This window comes from Lissotriton vulgaris, chromosome 9 (assembly GCF_964263255.1).
Source record: "Lissotriton vulgaris chromosome 9, aLisVul1.2, whole genome shotgun sequence".
In the NCBI taxonomy this organism is placed as follows: domain Eukaryota; kingdom Metazoa; phylum Chordata; class Amphibia; order Caudata; family Salamandridae; genus Lissotriton; species Lissotriton vulgaris.
The window spans coordinates 99,536,240-99,556,352 of NC_141697.1; the positions used below are offsets into that span (position 1 = coordinate 99,536,240).

The 20,113-nt window shown below is 44.5% G+C and overlaps 1 protein-coding gene across 3 annotated transcripts in view; it reads left to right on the forward strand.

The window, feature by feature from the left end:
- Window positions 1-20,113, forward strand: part of ZFYVE26 (zinc finger FYVE-type containing 26) — a 710,441-nt gene that overhangs the window by 576,115 nt on the left and 114,213 nt on the right. For all 3 annotated transcript variants that reach the window (XM_086937127.1, XM_086937129.1, XM_086937128.1), the window contains 2 exons: window positions 15,270-15,472; window positions 16,773-16,914. In XM_086937127.1, coding sequence (XP_086793253.1) covers window positions 15,270-15,472; window positions 16,773-16,914 — 345 coding nt within the window. The remainder of the gene's footprint in view (window positions 1-15,269; window positions 15,473-16,772; window positions 16,915-20,113) is intronic.

The following is a 20,113-nucleotide window of genomic DNA, read 5'->3' on the forward strand; positions in this document are numbered from 1 at the left end:
ATGCAGCATTTGTTTAAGAGAAAATTAAACAACTGCAGGAGCCAATCGATGACTGAAGAACCAAAGAAGAGGGGCAATCCAGAACACAGGGAGAGATTTAAGCAACTGAATGCTATTCTGCATGTCATTTTCAGGGAGTCAGAAGAACAAACCAGAGCATAACCAAGAACAAGTCTCCCCTCGTCAAGTCACCAGACTAAAATATATGTACAACCACCTCTTATATATCCCACAAGGAAAGTGGCAGGATCTGGTAAAAACATACAATATTAACAACCCCCCAAAATTGTCCCACTCCTCAATCACACTATCAAACCCCAACGTCCAGTGAAATACCCAAAACCCAACCTAGCATTGTAATACCAGGGAACTACCAGACTAACTTTAGATAGAGGTAACAAATCTAGAGAGTATCATGCCTGGGTCGTGATAGCTGACCTGCTGGGAGTAGCCCAGATAAATCACAAAAGACCTGGAAGCACTACGGAATCCCTGACTCCGCCTATAACACCCAAATCATATTGAACCCTGAAGTGCCCACATTAAATTGCTAATGGAGTAGTTTAAGCGACGGTGGAACCGCATGCAGAATTACAATGTCATATGTTAATAAGACAGTAAAACACAAGAGAGAGAGTGACCCCTCAAAACCAAGGTGGCAGGGTTTAGTAGGCAGAAATCACTAAGAAATCCCCTAGGAACAGAGATAAATAACCTTACAGACCAGATAACTAAGCAAATAAATTAAAGTACAACATATGTATAAAACGTTATCATTTATTGAAAGATAATAACATATTACTAATATCTTTATAACCACAAATAATACCAGCCATGAACAGAAAATGACATATTTAGGGATCATAAGGTATTGAATATGTATTTTTCTTCCTATTTCAAAAAACGAAACGTGAAAATAAATGATCCTGTATGGTCAAGCCATGTTTGGTTTTTGAAATAGGAAGAAAAATGTATATTTAATAGCATATGATCTGTAACTGATACAGCCAAGTTGAGGTGGAATAGTTAGTTCTACATGGTGATGTTAACTCGCAACTTGTTGGTGTGTGGATTGGGACTTAAATGAGTTCTCCAGAAGGTATACTTCCATATTACATTAAAATAAAACCTTTTTCAGTTATTTAAGTTTGTGATTGTAGACTTTTCAGTGTTTGCAGCATATCTTGTCATTCAAAGGACACTGGCTATTCAAATCACAGACACCAACTCATTGTTAACAAATCTGTTGACTTGTTTGTAACCTTTCTATTTGGATCTCCATTTTCGCACACCAGGAAATTATCTCTTCATATTCCATACCAGAAACTTCAGTTTCTATGCTCAGTGATAGACTCCTCAGTGGGTGTTGTTTTTACTTTTCTTATTGTTCTGCCTCTTCAGTGTGTGGGTTACGAGACTTTTACGCCTTATTACATCTTCTCCATTATTAGGGTGTCTTTCATAGATTCACATGCCTGAATCATTACCCGTCGTCGGAGTGGGAGTCTCATGGTATATAAAAAAGCAATAATATGCAATAATATCCTTAGAAAAACTTGGTAATAACCAACCAGGAAGTAAAGTAGCCCAAGCTACAAGAGTAAAAACTTCCACACTCATGACTATCCTAGTCATTTTGTATAGTCCAAACTGCAGCCAATCAGGCGACAGCACCCACCAGAATGTTATCCCCAGAGACTCAGGCTCTCAGATTTTCTACCGCACGTTGTGTGAAGGGAGTCTCCCTGAGTTCTGCTCAGTTTTTCTTCAAAGTTTTTACATTTCTTCAAAGAAGTCTTTATTTTCAACCCTGCTTCGCCTTTGGAAAGCTTCGCCTTTTTTCTAAGGACCCTCGCGATGGTACTGTCTTTTTCTAGAACTTGAGGTGAGAAGTCGCAGGTTCTGTGAAACTTTTTTCTCAAAGGACCTTTGAGAACGGAGAGGCCCGTCTCCTTCTGTTGCTACAGAGGTTGTAGACTTTAGACACCCCTGTCTCTGACATGGAGAGCGTTTGTTCTGGACATGCTAAGTCCTCTCTAAGCGTGGGTGTGGGACTGAGATTCCTTCTCCTTGGCCTCAAAGGATGAAGTAGGATCCTCTGGATTTTGTTCCCCCAAAGAGTCTGCTGGCCTCCACGCCTACGTGACCTGGTCTCTGGCGTTTCAGACTCTTACTGCTGCCTTTACACTATAAAAAGGTGCCAGTCCGTCAACGGGTTCGTCGACACGCCCGTCGATGGTGAAAGACTCCGTCGTCACTTCGTCGTCGACGATGTTGAGTGTGTCAACAAAGTTGAAGATTAAAGACCATCTTCAACTTTTAAGGTGCCGTCGTCGACTGACCTCGTCGTCAATGGTGGCTCCATCGACAACAGTGAGGACAGTGCCCTCTCGTCGTCTGCTGGCTCGACGACGGTAAGCTTTGTCAACGGTAGGTTCGTTGACGACAGTATGAGCCTCGTCGACGGTAAGGCTCTTCAACGGTAAGGCTCGTCAACGGTTGCCCTTGTCGACGGTTGGCCCATCGACGTCAGTAAGCTTCGTCAACAGTGGGCTCGTCGACGTTAAACTTCGTCGACAGTTATCTGTGTTGACGCAGATGGCCTCGGTGACGGTTGGCCTCGTCGATGGTTGACCCAGTCACGGTTGGATTCGTCGACGGTTAACCCAGTTTGACAGTTGGCTATATGCACAGTGCTCTTGTAGCTTATTTATTAGTCGTAAACTGCTTTTCCGCTACATCAATGTAATGGCGTGATGGCTTCTTACTCAACGCCATAATTTCTTGGACTGGATAAAAATTTAGCCAGACTCTCAGCCTCTGGTTCCTTAAGATCAGAATTATGTTTTTATGACGACGAGGGTGCCATGACCTGTTCCATGGCGAAATTATACCCTCTCCTACACCTGAATCTCCATTACATTACCCTCCGGTGGATATTGGAGGTTAATACCGCCTTATGGAGAGAACAGCGACTCGCTTTCATCTTCCCCTCGTCACGAGGAAGGAAGCAGATAGTTTTTAGGTCGAGCTGGAGAAAGCAATGCGAAGCATTGCGTCCAGCTCGACAACTAATGTTGCCCGCCTCCTGGGAATCTGAGACAGGGGTCGGGCACGCGCGGTGATTGGTGTCTGTGGACACGCACGTCAAGGCCGGCGCCGTGCACATCTCCTGCCTCAGATTCCCTGAAGTGCGCAAACACACACATACACACACACGCAGGCAGGCACACACACAGGCACACACACAGATGCAGGCACACACACAGATGCAGGCACACACACACAGGCACATACAAGCGCACACACACACGCACCCCCCTCCTCCCACGAGCTCACGCACACGCAACACACACAGCCACGCACGCACCCCCCCCCACCACTCACGGGCTCACGCGCACACAGACACACACACATATCCCCCCTCCACTCACCGTGCTCTTTTGTCACGTCGCCTCGCTGCGCTCTACAGGCTCCGTACTCCCCTGGTGTTTTCTCCGCCGCATCACCATACGCAGGGCTTCCCTAACGCTTGGGAACCCCGTGTCCCTGCTGTTCTCCGTGGGCCGGGCTTCACGTAAAAAGCGGAAGTCCCGCCCCACGACGTGAGGTCTTCTTTCAGCTTCGGGTAAGGCATGTGTTTCACTCCTTGCAGCAGGTCTGCTACACTGTTCTCGATCCAAAGAAATGTAGGGGTTGCTTCTCTGGGTATGTGTAGTTATATCGCCCACGCAGGTGGTACAGGTGCTGTGGGGTCACATATTCTGTGCAGCAGGGCATATACTTTCTCGCTGCGTTAGCCCTGGGTGCCGCATGCATGGCACTTACTTGTCGATTTGCTGGGCCGTTGCTAGACGCTTCTGTCACCATTCCACTCGAGTTGTTGCAGCTTTCATGAGCCTGCAGGGCCTTTTGTCTCATGCGGGCACTGTGGGCATTCATCTTGACATTCAGGCAGGTACTGGCTCAGTCTTACGGTTATTGGAGTGCCAACTAGTTACAGGTGCTTGACGGTAATGTGCAAGGCTTTACATGTTCCTTTCTGTGGTTGACTGCAGCGGCCCGCTTTAATTACAGTTACTTGCACGGCCACAGCGTGGTGCAATAAGCGGCCGCCCTGTGGCACCACGGATGGCTCTCTTGGGAGGCCAGTTCAGTCTCTCCAGTGCTGCAGGCCATACCTTATCAAGCAGGCACTGTCCTTTTCAGTGTAGGGGAAGTGATACTCACAAGGTCGGGACACAGCTGCAGGCCGATACACACTTCCCTCGCCTGCGTAAAACCAACGGGTAGCGATCGACGCTCCTCTCTCCTGTGGGCACTTGGGCTGCCAGAGGGTAAAGGCAGCATTCTCACCTCTCGCTGTAATTGCAAGAGCAGGAGGGAAGAGCCATTTCTTGTTTATATAGCGCGGACTTTACCCATAGGGGTCTGAGCGCTTCATAATAGGAACAGTAGTGATACACGAGGAGAACATTAGATAGATAGTAAGATAGAACATTGCTTTCAATATTTTTTAATACATCCCTCTTCCCTGTGAACTTGGCTTGTGTTCTATGTTTTATCCTGCACACAATAAGTATGTTACATTAAAACTTAGTATTTTAGAGTATGTGCCCCGCCAGCTCCCTTCCACCTCCAGCGATGCCCGCAGTGCCCCCCACCTCCCTCCCACCTCCAGCGATGCCCTCCCACCTCTAGCAATGCCTGCAGTGCCCCCTTAACTTCAAGGGTGCCCTCCCACCTCTAGCGATGCCCGCAGTGGCCCCCACCTCCAGCGATGCCCTCCCACCTCTAGCAATGCCCGCAGTGCCCCCTCACCTCCAGGGATGCCCTCCCACCTCTAGCGATGCCCGCAGTGCCCCCCACCTCCCTCCCACTTCCAGCAATGACCTCCCACCCCAAGTGATGCCCGCAGTGCCCCTCACTTCCCTCCCACCTCCAGTGAAGCCCGCAGTACCCCCACCTCCAGCGATGCCCTCTGACCTCCAGCGATGCCCACAGCGCCCCCCCACCTCCCTCCCACCTCCAGCAATGCCCTCCCACCTCTAGCGATGCCCGCAGTGCCACCCCACCTCCCTCCCACTTCCAGCCATGCCCTCCCATCTCTAGCGATGCCCGCAGTGCCCTCCCACCCCACTCCCGCACAGGCCTTTTGGCACTCCTAATGCCCACGTACCCACTGAGTGCTCTTTCAGAAAATTTGCAGAGGGCAGGGTCATGTGCACTAGTGACACAGGGATGAAAAGTCACACGAATGCTCAAAAGCGCACAACTACAACGAAAGTTCTATATATAAAAAAAATAGTGTGTTTAAAGTAGTTTGCTTAGTGGCTTCAACACTCGTTGCTGACATCTGGTGTAGACGGGTTGAATCGTGTGAGCGTCGACTCTGCCTTTTATCCTTCTGAGGTTGATAAATTGACATTGTTAGGTAATTGCAGCGTGTTAACATCCTAAGGTCTGCGGTATTCTGGAGTTTGTGAAGACGAAAGGTATGAGATTGTACAGTGGAATGCTGAACAGTTTAATGAATTTTTGAGCGCCAAGATCTGTACAGGTGTTATATATATATAGCCTCGTTGATCATTCTGTGTTTTTTTGGGAAATACAAAGAATATATTTGAAATGTGTCTCTGATTTGATACTACAGAGTCCTTACAATGTGAGAGCAAAGGCTGAGTTTTAAATTATAATATCAATAACACTTCATACCACATTCCTAATGTGTCTAAGCGCTGTTACTTAATTAAATGATACTTGTGCACTAGTGACATGGGAATGAAAAATCACCCGAGTGCTCAAAAGCGCACAACTACAATGAAAGTTCTATATATAAAAAAAAAAGAGTGCATTTCAAAGTAGTTTGCTTAGTCCCGGGAAGAGGAAACAGCAGACAGCTGCCATGATTTGTTTCCTTGTAGGAAACAATCCCTCAAGCAATCTGTTTAACAGCCCGGCAGGAAGGACTTTGATCACTATCTGTGTCACCATCTTTTGTTAATCTAGGAGCAGGAGCCCCAACCGAAACATTGATTGCTTTTCACCACATGCTGACACACTTAACACTTTCTGCATGCCGTGTGCACTTTCACTTTCATTTAATTCGCAATGGCGGCCGCCGCACACACCATTCTCGGGACGTTGCCCTTGAGCAATGGCAGACTCTTTTCGATTTTATTTTCTGCGTGCCTTCACTTATGTTTCGCAATGCCCTGCTTTCCTGACACAATGTGATTCAGGCTTTAGGCTTATATTCATTCACGTGGGGGGAGGTGTCCCCAGTTTTCCACTTAGTCAAATACATTTTGAGCATTTCTTAAGATCGCTCAGGCACACATAACTGACTACTGTCTCGGGGCTCCGTGTGAAGTAATTAGCTTCGGCTCCAGGAACACGGACACAAAGCTACAGATCTACTTTGAAGGTATTTTTTTTTTGGTACATATAAAGTACACGACTTCAAGAACACCTGTGAAGCCTGCGTTTCCCAGAGAGCAGAACCGGTTCCTCAGTTGCATTGCTGAGTTCTGAATCACATTTATACTAAATGATAAGGGAGTAAGTGGAAGTCATACCAGGGTTAATCAATAACAAAAATACACCTAAGTATGTTATTCCCATATCCATTAAAATCACTCATACTAAACAAAACGAAATTCACCATGCATACCAAAACAAATATGTTCTTCACTCTCTATCTATCTATCTATCTATCTATCTATCTATCTATCTATCTATCTATCTATCTATCTATCTATCTATCTATCTATGTATCTATCTATCTCCCTCACTCTATGTATATCTATCGCCCTCTATCTATCTATGGCCCTTTATCTATCTATCTATCTATCTATCTATCTATCTATCTATCTATCTATCTATCTATCTATCTATCTATCTATCTCCCTCACTCGATCTATCTATCCCCATCCTTCTATCTATCGCCCTCCTGCTATCTATCGCCCTCCCTCTATCTATCTATCTATCGCCACGCCCTCACTCTATCTATCGCACCACCACAGCATCACTCAGCACCACCACAGCATCACTCAGGGGCACCACAACATCACTATGCGCTACCACACCATCACTGAAAGCCACAGCATCACTCATCGCCACCACAACATATCTCAGCGCCACCACAGCATCAATCTGTGCAACCATTCAACAACAAATGGTTCAAATATGTTTTCTCAATGTTTCAAGCTTTATTACAAATGTTACAAAAAGATGTTAATATTTCACTTCTGTTATTGGATTTTCGTCACAATAAAATACACTGAACATAATCTTCACAAAAGTTATTTACAAAAGTTTAAGCTATTGCCATTATAAATTACAATAACTTTTATTTAAGTATTAATTATTAAACAAATTAAAAGCCATTGTTATTTGTAATATCAATACATCTAAGTCACGTAAATACAACACATATTGCATTACACATGCTATAGGTGTCACATTTGTGAAAGTTAAAACGATTGGCATTGTAAATGACAACGCTAATAATTTAGCTATTTTCAAAACCAACACATAAATAAAAAAAATGTCATTTACAATACCAATAGCGCAAACTTTCCTAATGCAAGACCTATTGCATTGCAAATGCTTGTTCTCTTTGATTTTACAATTAACTACGGACAAAAGTTCGTTCAGTTCCTATGATACCTTTTCTTTGACAAGAGGTCTTTAACCCTTCCTGAGCCCAAGATCTGCTTTGACGGTTCTTGCACGCCTCGAACACAAATTTAAAACGTCAGACAATTCACCTGCTTGTCTTGTCTCGCAACAACAACATGACTAATTTTTCACTCAGGCGACCCAGCGACGTCCTCGCAATCCCGCTTCTCCTTTGACATTTTCTCCCGACCAGGAAGGTCGATGCCTCGTTTTATTGGAGGAAAAAGTTCTCCACAATGGCTGCAGCCACTTGTCAGTCACTATTTCAAAACCTGGTTTTCAATAAATCATGACAAGTCCCAGCTAGTCCTAGCTCTGATATGAACATTTCTCGGAGCATCAATCAATACAAACCTAGCAAAGGTGTTTGTCTCACACGAACGTCAGGCCTGCATCTCCCACTCGGTGGTTCTTCTACGTACAAAAAGGTCCGTTTCAGTAGATCCTCAAAGTCATTCCTGGCCACGGCCTCCACCTGCATCCCGTTGGTTCCCAAATGCAGATTACACATGAGAAAAATGCTAGAGGGGCTAGGCAAGCAGTGGTGACATCTATCTGGCTCATTCAACGACAACATCTTATTTACCTTTTGAATGAGGACACAGCTGGGCTGGTGGGCCCATGCTCCCAGTGTTGCAGCAGGCCGCTCCCTCCTCGGACACTCCAACGCTCACCCTTACCACCGATGCCTCCCTGGAAGGTTAGAGAGCGCACCTTCAGGGTTTTTTCCATTAAAGGCAGATGGACGCCTCTCCAACGACGTCACACACTAACCGCTTGGAGTTGTTATCCAGTTTCCTGGCTCTGAAAGCCTTCCGCTTCCTAGTGCGAGAGGGGTCAGTGTTAGTGTGTACAGACAATACTATCACTATACACTATCTCAACAAGCAAGGAGGTACGTGATCACTGTCACCCAAACAAGCACAACAAATTTGCAAATAGGCCATTCACCATTGCGTTAATATTTCTGCAATACATGTTCCAAGGGTCTCGAATGTCATGACAGACTCCCTCAGCGGTTCTGCCTAGGACAACCACAGGTGGGATCTCCACCAACAGACCATGGACCACATCTTATGCCTGGGGGCCAACCAGACCTGGATCTGTTTGCAACGCCTCTCAACCGCAAATGCCTGTACTATGCAATCTGGCTTCCCCACAAAAGATCGTGCGGAACTGCATTCGATGAACTCGTCAACAGTATTTGCATTCGCTTTTCCGCTGATTCCGTTTGTGCCTCGTCTCCTGCTGAAAATGAGGTTCTAAAACCATGTCACATCCCACTCATTGTGCTCAGATGGCCTCGCTGACCGTGGTTCACGGGTCTCCTCCTACTACCTTGCTGCGAACCTATCATGCTTCGCCCTCTGCCGCAACTTCTGACAGTGAAGTACGGACGGATTCACCATCCGCATTCCTCAGACCTCAAGCTTGCGGCTTCAACCTGAGCACTCTGAATTTGCTCACTTGTGCATTGCCTCAGACTGAAGGGAGGTTTCTGGTGCGAGTCTGTCGGCATCAATTCAGTGCACGCTACACCAGAGCAAATCCTACCTGTCTTTCTCCTTCTGGCAAAGTCAGCCCGTTTCTCATTTCACCAGAGCAGATCCAACCTGTCTTTCTCCTTCTGGCAAAGTCAGCCCGTTTCTCATTTCGTCTTGAAAAGTACTGGCTGCACTTCTCGTTTTCGCCATGACGGATTCACGTCTCTCTATTCCTCCAGATCATTCGCAAGTTCTTTTAGGGACTCTACCGGATGTGCCCGCCTATCGGGCGTTACCCGCCTAGTTGGCGCCTCAATGTCGTATTGGCCCAGCTTCTCAAAGCTGCTTTTGAACCAATCCATTTCAGGGATTCGAAATTTCTAACATTGAAATTTTCCCTCCTACTCGCTCTCACATCCTCTCGACGTGCGAGTCCTATTCAAGGTTTATCTCATTCAACTTTGAAGGTCTTTCTGGCAGCCAATCCAAGGTACTGTCTGGATGGGTCCACCTCTCTTTATTCTGCAAGAATAATACAGCAGTTCTTTAAGGGACTCTTCAGAATGTTTCCTCCTGTACGTCGTCCACCTCCATCATGGCATCTTAATGTAATGTTAGCGCAGCTCATGCGCCACCCATTTGAGCCAATTGACAGGGTGAATTTCAAATTCCTACCATGGAAGGTTTCTCTTTTGCTGGCATTGACTTCATCTAGAAGAGTCCGTGATGTTCAAGCTTTCACCGTCCATTCGCTTTTCTTACAATTCACGTCCAATTCTGTGGTGCTACGTACAAACCCAAGGTTTATGCCTAAAGTGCCGTCGGATTTTCACCTGAACGAAGAAGTCATCTTAAATAAGTTTTTTCCTAATCTGCTATCCCCTGCCGAGAGGGCATTGCATACCCTTGACATCAGAAGATGTTTAAAATTCTATTTGCAAAGGACCTCTGCCATCCGCAAATCCGATCAACTGTTTGTTGCCTATGGAAAGATACGGCAAGGGCAAGTAGTGTCTAAACAAACCATAGCTAGATGGATTTCTGCAGCTATTGACTTTGCCATATACAAGCGGGAAGACCTTTTACAGACAACTCCAAGAGCTCACTCTACAAAAGCTGTTTCTTCTTCGACTGCTCGCTGGAGTTCCACTTCAGCAAATCTGCAGAGCAGCGACTTGGTCCAGCAGACCTGCTTTCACCAAGCATTATTGTTTGGATGCTGCCAGCGAGACTGATACTTCAGTGGGTCAAGCGGTTCTGCGCAATCTTTTCAGATAAGGTGAGCCTCTGTTTCCCTCCTCTTCTGTACTGCTTTCCAGACGCTTATTCCATGCCTAATATTGAGTGGATTCTCATGTGATTGCAAGTTTTTTCATGCATATATGAATGTTGACATTGTATTATGTGAATGTATATTCTTGCTATGTACAAACTGATGTTACAAATAGCGTCTTCCAAGCATTATTTCGGTACGGCTATCTACTCTGATTCAGGCATGTGAATCTATGAAAGACACCCTAATACTGGAGAAGAACAATAGTTACTTACCTGTAATCTGTGGTTCTCCAGTATTGGTGTCTTTCATAGATTCACATGCAACCCGCCCACCTCCCATCATAGGCTCTTAGGCTAGAGAAGTTTTTAGCTTCACTCCTGTGCGAAAAAATCTGAGAGCCTGAGCCTCTGGGGAGAACATTCTGATGGGTGCTGTCGCCTGATTGGCTGCAGTTTGGACTATACAAAATGACTTGGATAGTCATGAGTGTGGAAGTTTTTACACTTGTAGCTTGGGCTACTTTACTTCCTGGTTGGTTATTACCCAGTTTTTCTAAGGATATTATTGCATATTATTGCTTTTTTATATACAGTGAGACTCCCACTCTGACGACGGGGAATGATTCAGGCATGTGAATCTATGAAAGACACCAATACTGGAGAACCACAGATTACAGGTAAGTAACTATTGTTCTTCTATCTAAATCGATCCCCTAGAGTACCAAAGGGCGAGCTTTTAACAACTTCAAATGATTCAGAACTGGTTTAAGTCTCAAACACCTCAGTCATGTGTGCTCTAGAGCAGTGGCTCTTAACCCTTTAACTTCTGTGAACTCTCACTTAGTCTGTACTGGAACCCAGGGACCCCCACTTAAGTCATTACAGAAAGCGGTGGACCAGTGCATAATAATTTTCAGTGACCTAAAACCGCAAAAAAAAGACAAAAAAATACAGAAATGAGCATTAATCAAACAAATACACAACTGATAAAAATGTTATTTAACTCACAAATATTAATCAACATTTTTGTTTCAATTGGAAGGTTGCAGACTTTCTAAATTCAATTGAGGCCATCTATCGCCCATACTACATTCTGTGTGATGCACCTGCACTACTATCACAAATCAATCTGAGGATGCCAACATAATTTTTAGCCTCCAATTTCAAATTCCTTCACATTTACAGAAGTTTGTAATGTTTTTCCTATTTATTTATATAAACTTTATTAGTCAGTTAATATTATTTGATTTTCTGAGCATTTGTGGACCCCTTTGCAGGATTTGCGGACCCCTCTGAGTAGTCTTCACTGACCCTAATGGTCTGCGGACCCCATGTGAATAAACACTGCTCTAGAGAGTCCAGCCATTTAAATGGATTTATTTCCAATTGGACTGTTCGCATCATGATGGGCGCAAAATCATCTTGGTATGACTAGGGTGTTTGTTAGCAAAATAATGTTCTCAAAATAATTTTTCTGTACCTAGAGCCCTTAATCCTTTCTCAAGGTAGGGGCAGCTCATGGACAGCATCACTGCTATGTTATAGCTATGCAAACTGGTTATTCTTTCATGGTTGGCTACTTAGCAGTGATACTGGTTCCTCAACAATTATTTGCTCTCATTACCACCCCATCTACAGGGAAAGAGAATTTTGGAAGCAACTCTGGTTGTACTCCACATGAATGGAAGTCATTTGAAATGTACTACTGTCTCTTTTAAACACAATAGTGGTCTGCGACTAGATCATTTTGACAAGGAAATTAGCAGTGTCTGGAATCTGCATCCTATGAGGAAATGAGGAAAAGAAACATGGGAGGTGCATTCCTCCTGGATTTGTTGGGGATGTTTCATTATGCCTTTTTCTTAATGTGTAGGACCCTTTTACAATGCAAGTCAGTTTGATACAAATGGCCCCTTTTTGGGCGTCAACACTTTTGGCTTACAGAACTATTTCTCCTTCAGAAAAAGTTTCTTCCTCCTCTGGTACTAGATTTCTGGTCCAGCTAGGAAGGTTGATTCTTCTTACCTCCATGTTTCGGTGCTAGACTTGAAGACATGATTCTGGAAAAGCTAGAATCATTTAATGTGGATGTCCCAGATAAAAGCTTACCATCCTCCCACTGGGATCCTGCTATTTAGTCAGATTTAAACCCTCTCTTGGCCTTGCTTGTGTGCAACCACTTGAACTCCTTAGCCACTATTACGTGTATGATCTCTTGAATATTGAGAGCTTACAATATTAGAAGAGTTTGGGCTTCTCAGAGAATCTGAGCAAAGGCAGCATGTGTGGCCCTCCAAAGATATATCCATCGTAGATTCCTTCAGGACATTTCATCCAGAAAGCTTTCAGCCAGTGATTCTTACGCAAATTCTTTGCTGAAAGCTTCATCATTTGTATGTTGTCTTCCCTGGCACTGTAGGTTGTCTCTTCATAACGATTTCACCATTCTTACGTTTTGCTCTCCCTCCTGCACAACATACATTGATCCATTTCTTTGGTCTTTATGCTTCAAGAATGTGTGACAGTAAAAAAAACATGCGGGCACTGGCTAGGTTGGTAGGGTACGGTAGAGGCAATGCTCATGTGTTCTGAGGATCGCTTTGACAGTGGGATCTTCAAGTAAATTAGTGATAGGTTTCTGGTTAAAAGCTTTGAGGACCTGGATTTCACACATAGGCAGTCCTCAGCCATTTGTGAAAGAGGTAAGGTTAGGTTTTGGAGTACTAGAATCATAAGGAAGATATTGTGTCCTGATAATGTTATCTATGCCAGGTGGAGCATTTGCATCAGGTGATCGCTCAGGTACACCACCTATGACCTTACTTAGTATGGTTGGTTCATTGGGTCTCTGATATTTTTGTAAAGGAATGCATGTTGATGCAATATATCAATATAAAAGTTGTTCTGGTTTTATCTCCCTTTTTTCTCTTTGCGCAAAAGTCAGGTTTTTAACTTGCTGAAAGAAAATTTCACAGAATAGTGCAGCTGCAAACACCCATTACCAGTTAATCCACTGCTGTGCCCTCACCTCTGGTTATCTGAAAATCTCTTGTTTTATTTCAGATAATAAATAAAATGTTCCTTCACAGATAACTACTATTGGAACTATCATTGAGTCACCTGCAGCTGATATGCAACAACTGATGGGTCATTGTTGGCTAAGTTAAAGAAAGAAAGTTTCTTCTCCCTCAAGGACACCTGCCCAGCCAAAAAATGAAACCGTTTTGCCTCCATAGCAATAACAAACTCTTGCGCTGCTCAAAAGCACTTTGATCCAAAATGTTGTTCCCCCTTGCATGAAAGTCAGCAGTAGTAAAGCTGATGCTAAATAACCATCCTTATGAACAGAGATTGAAAAACTTTTTTGTCCTCTTTTCTGACTTACTTAGGAAAGGTGCTTGAGTAAACAATCCTTTAGACTGCGGCAGCATTTTGCAGAAGAAAATCGGCCACTTGATCCCTTTTAAAGCTGGCTTTTGGCAAAATAGCAAAACTAAGGATGTGGTGTTGCCTGTACTGGACATCCTTTATAAGCTGGTCAGCGGTGGTGGTATCAACACTGATCATTTTTTAACTGTCCGCTATCTATGACATCATCAACATTGCCATCTTAACCAGCAGCTTGTCAGAGGCCGGGTTTAATTTCAAGGTACACAAATGGCTAAAATATATCTTTTTCACTGAGAATTGAGCTTTTCTTGGAACTACGGTACAAGTGTTTAAAGGGCATGACACTCCTTTAGTGTAATATGGTACATTGATAGCCAGAACAATAATGGATGTGTGGCCCATCCTTTCCCTGACTAGAATTAGGCATTCCACTTCTTGCAAAAGTAGTTTATTTTGTAAGGGCATAAATAAATACACTCCTGGCTATGAATTAATGGAGTTGGAAAAGATTCCCTTTTGCTGAGCAAGCTAAGAAGAAATGGAAAGTGTTATTTTTGTTTGCTTTTATCTAGTTACTAGCAGCCCGCCCCGACCTTATCCGGGAGCAATCAGGCTTCCCCGACCCCCTCCTGCCCCGACATAGCAGCCCGTTCCGAAATGAGTGTTCAGGGCCCCCACCCGCCCTGTCCCCCGCCATGAGTGTTCAGGGCCCCTGCCCGCCCCGGCCCCCGCCCGCCCCATCCCCCGCCTGCCCCGACCCCCGCCTGCCCTGACATTGTCCGTGGGTCCCCCGGAGCCTTAACTCAGCCGCCGCTCCTCCCCCGCCCTCCTCAGCTCACGGCTCCGCCGCTCCTCGTCACCGCTCCTCCCCGCCTGTCCGCCACTCCTCACGGCCTGTCCGCCGTTCCTCACCGCCTGTCCGCCGCTCCTCACCGCCTGTCCGCCGCTCCTCACCGCTCCTCCCCGCTTGTCCGCCGCTCCTCCCCGCGCCATGTCCGACGCTCCTCCTCGCGCTCCTGGACGCCGCTCCTCCCCGCACTCCTGACGTCAGCACGCAGGTTGCAGCCGGCGCTTCTTCCACGGGACTAAATTTGATAAATAACGTATATTTTTTAACTTTATATAGCCTGTGTCCATCTGCATACCCTGACGATTACAACGATGTATCAGGTGTGTGGATTGGCGCTGTGGTTCCCGAGTTTACCCGCCTCAAAGGTTCAAAGTTCTTCCTTTATAATAGTAGTATAGATACATTTCACTGCTGTTTTTCTTTATGTACTGCTGCTGGTCTGTGGCCCTTGGACTAAAAGGACTTTAGGAGTGGAGAAGGAGTAAATACATTTTCTGGCAAAACTCATATAAATGTTGCATTAAAAATGCCCAGTGTTTAAAAAATTGATCCCTCACCTCTGCTCATCTATTGCTCTTCTTTTGCAGGATAATGTTCGTGCAGCGATGACGTGCATTCGGTTCTTCTACCACAGAGCAAAAAACTACACTGAACTTGGAGAAAAACAGAAGTGGATGACAAAAGCAAAAGACCATCTCAGAACATACTTGCAAGACATCTCAAAGAGCTTTGGGAGAAAGAAGCCCATCAGCACATTTCGAAAGAAAATGACTGCTTCTGATGTGTCTAGGTATTCAAAGGGCATACAGGTAGCAGGGGCTAGGCAGCAATTCAGCTATAGTTAAGATATAACATCTACCCTACCAAAGGCTGCTTCATATAGGGCATGCTGGAGAAGCATCACATGGGGGAAGCTGCCAGAAGCACCGTTGGTACTGACAAACAGAACGTCTTTCAAAGATCACGACTGTGATCATTGATCATTAAGATAATACAAGAATGAGATCAAAAGGAAAGATTTGTCCTCCTTAGCTTGTAGATTTGACTAGTTCCCTCTGTTCCTCACTTCTGGAAGGACCTGAAGATGAACATACCAAAGAGTATATTATCTCTAAATAAAGTGTCCATAACACCTTAGCCTTGAACCTCTTGAACAGTAAACTACTCTTTTGGGCAAGCTACACTTGCTTCTTGCTGTGGGTTCCTTCCCCCCTTTTTCGCTGTTTAGCTAGTTTGGTGTGCTATATGAATACAATGAAATACATTCTTTATCAGTCTCGCTCACAGAATCACTCCTTCTGTGTCCATTAGGTGATATTTGGTCTATGCCTCCTTTACCGATTAACCTTTAAAACTCCCCTTTTCAATCCCATGTCATAGTCCCCCTGAAATGTCCTGTGCTGATCGGTCAGGGGTGATGCTTCAAGAGGTATCTTGATGATTTAATTTACAACTCAAACGCATGTGTAAATAATTTGCTTCCACTTTAACTACGATATTAGCAACATGCAGCATGGCTGTAATATTAAAATTGTCTTAGATTGGCTGATGATTTAAAGAGGACACCACCTGCCTCACCCCTGGAGTGCCCCAAATGTATTAATAATGATTTAGTTGTAATGACAATCTAAGGATGGTGTACGTCTTATAAATTTGAGCATCTTAATCATTTCCAAATATATTGTATTTGGGAAACCAGGAAATACAGGAGCATCGGCCATCATGGCCTGTCAGTTAACAAACACAACAAATGCAGTTACACAACATGTGTAAACAAGATGTGACTTCTTGTGCATGAAATGTAATGTCTTGCCGTGTCTTCGTCTCTACGCTACAGAGTAGATATTCTGTGATCTGTTATATCATTTTAGCTCTTGTTAAACATTGTTCATGGTATATTCAGTTTCTGTCAAAACTAGTTGTAAAAGTAATGGAGGCCAGACAATACTTTACTCTGATTGCATTTAGGCTGGCACATTTTTTATGTTTCAATTTGAAATAACTGTGTAAATATATTGCTTCTTGTGTTATGCTTCTTAAGCCCCATGCACAAAGCCTGTTTAACTTTTAGACATTCCCTTCAAATTTAGACACATCAGCACTATTGAGATGCAGATCGAAGTAACAAGGTTTCTGCATCGATGTGAAGGCTCCGGTACTGCCAAGATTATGACCACTCCACCCCCAACACTCTTTGGAAGTGACCTGATGAAAGAAGATGTGGCATGCACGGTGAGTTGAAGAGTTGGTGTCCTCTAACTCTCACTACCATCCCTTAGTATGTGATATTAAAAATGGGTTATTGGAAATGTTAAACTATTGAACAGGCGTGTCCCACAATATGGCTGGGTCTCTGTAGTCTCAGCCTGCTATGCCTGTGCTCTCTATGGATATCTGATCTCACTATGATTTTTAAAACATTTACATTTTAAAACAGAACTCTTGGTGTTGCAGAGTGATCCTTTTTTGGTGGTGACCTACAGTTGTCCATTTTTTGGGGGGCTCACTTGCTAGTAATCTTGGACTCTTAACACTGGGACAATGCTATTCCAGTGTATGTGCTCTGACCCCAAATATATTGGCTATGAACCCAATTGGCACAGTTAACTTTCTTGTAAGGAGTCCCAAAAGGGGCCCCTTAGGCGACAACTTGACTAGTCAATATTGTTTTTGTTATGCAAATTTTGGATAACTTACAAAATGCTTCTTACATGTCACTCAAAAAACTACCCTCTACGTGCCTGAATCCTAAATACTTTGGGTAATGTTGTATGGGACCTGCCCCTTTATACCTCTAACCAGCCCCTGCTAATTTACATATGCTAATTTTCCTGGTCAGAATTCTACAGAATCCACCAGGTTTGAAATTCTGTATACAACTCTATTTTCTTGTTGCAAGGATGAAAACGTCCTGAAATGGCTGCTGTGAAAGTTTACTGTTGCCACTGGTTAGTTGCTTAGTGTTCAATTTAATGTTTCATTTTTAAAGTTCTCACCATGTTAATGTGTATGATTCGTGTTCTTGCACATTTTAGTGATAATGATGAAGTTCGTACTCCTTTTTAATATGTGGGATTTGAGTTTGTACTTTTAAACAAAATGACAGTAGATTACACAACAGTTTTTCAATTGAGTAAAATATTACCCAACATGGTATAAAAAACATAAGACAAATTAATTTTGCAGAACTGCACTTGTTCTGATATTGCTCTATTTATGATTGATGCACGTCACGTGTTCAAGTCCTGGTTTAGCGACTCAAACGTTCATCTTTGTAGTGCAGCAAAACAGTTGCAATAATATTCGACAATAGCAACACCTGAACAGAAACTCAAGTAGCAACTGCAATATAACAAATAATATTACTTAATATTTATTAATAACTGATCATTAACAATTCTGCCCATTATTCCTAAAACAATGCTGTTGCCCATAACCGACTCACCAGAAAGCTTCCAAACAAAATCTGTTGCATTTTCTCTTTCTCTCAACACTTTTTAAAATGTTCACTGGTCACTAGTATCCCAACAACTGCATAGCAAACGTACAACCATGCTCTGAGAGAACAGCATCCGATCAGCCACTCAGAGCTGAGTTTTCTTAACGTTATTTAACGTTGCTACACAATTAGAAAGGGATCACAGTAGTTTTCATGCTGTGGAAATTCTGGTGCATACTCTATCTTACTGTAGATTAGTTACCTTTTGATTCCTCATCTTTTGAGTGCTCTCAGGTGCCAGACCCGATCCGGAAACCTTTTCTACAATGGCTACGGCATGCCTGTAGGTGGTGCTATCATATTCCATAACCTCTCCATCCCACCACCGGAAGTGGTAACACAAAGCCATACGTAGGCTCCATCCGCTCCATTTTGACGTCAGTTTATCAGCCGTTACTACCATGCCCTAAAACTTGGAGCAACAAATTGGAATGTTGATAAGATGTGCTCTCTAAACCGGACTGTTAGGACCTACTAGAAGTTCGCTTTAAACAATGAATGGGAGGGCAGGCGGTGAGTATTTACCAGAAAGTGTGTTAATAGCTTGTTCTTGTGATGGATACATCTGATAGACACTTCTAGCCGCAGATTCCTTACCTTGGAATATTCCCAGGCGTCAGACTGCATCCAGAAAGTTTTGAGCAATACCCCTTGTTTACCAGTAGGCAGCGTCATTCAGCTCCCAAATATGCGCCACACCAGGGTGCTGACCTCAGTTCCTTCTTTTCTGTGCCTCAGTCATTGTTTGACTGGCTTTGACCCTTTTGTCGACAACTGGTGTGTTATTTTTGCTTTTTTTTTTACAGAAATATCTCTGAAAAAACCACCATGTTCAAGCCTTGTGCAACCTGTCATTGACAGATGTTGGTGACAGACCCCCCTTTGGGTCTGTTTGTGGTGCTCCGTAAAGCACCACGACTATGCGTTGTGGGCGAAGTGCAGAACCATGAACCCGAAAGCCATCCAAGAGCGAGCCATGAAGCTTTTCGCAACTCATTGCGCAATCCCGTGCCACTCCAAGTCTTGTTCGCGTGGGATGTCTCTGAACCGCTCCCTGAGTTGTTCATGTTGGTCCTCATCCCTCTCCAGGACTTCTTCTGGTGTCCAACAAAAAGAACTCCAAGAAGTTACAGCTATGTTCGGCTTCTCTGCATCACTCCCTCTCTTCTGACGACGCAAGGGACGACGCCACAAGTGCCAAGCTCACTCGCAGATGGTTCCCGTGCAGCTACTGTCAAGTACTGGCTCCCGTCTGAACTTCCCTGAATTTCCCGGAGCTGGAGCGACCCCCGCCCAACTTTGTGAATTTTATGAGGCCATGAGCCTCATTTTTGGCCGATTCAACCCCGTCTGGAGGACCTTTGGATCTCTTGGGTTCAGGTCTTTGACTGCAGCTCTGGGGGCTGGTTCAACCTTGACGCCAGCCAACCCCTTAGGATCCGTTGGTGGATCCGTATCAGTCCCGGCCGCAACCTCATCTGGAGACCATTCCAGTGGCGTCGTTCTTGACGCTGCTGAACCCATCTTGATTCCTGACTTCATATGGAGCAGGACCGGCATCCCATGATGACTGCTCTGGTGCCGACCAGGCCCACATGGCCTGAATTGTAGACAGAGCCCTATTATACTGAAAAGCTCATTGAGGAACACGAATGGAAGGGATCTGAGGATCCCTATTCCAACCCCCTAATAGGTATGAGGACCTGGCTAACACAAGGAGCCTGGTACCTCACCAGACACTGATCTCCTCTCTCCTCCCACAGTGGCTAAAGAGGAAGGGGCTGCCTTCGCTATGGTGGTTCGGATGGCATTTAAAGCCCTGGACCTACTGCTGCCCAAGGTTTAAGTAAAAGACGTATTGATGGTCATGCTTCAACCTGTGGTATTCCCATCAGAACCCCTGCTACCCTTCAAAAAAGTCCTCAATGATGT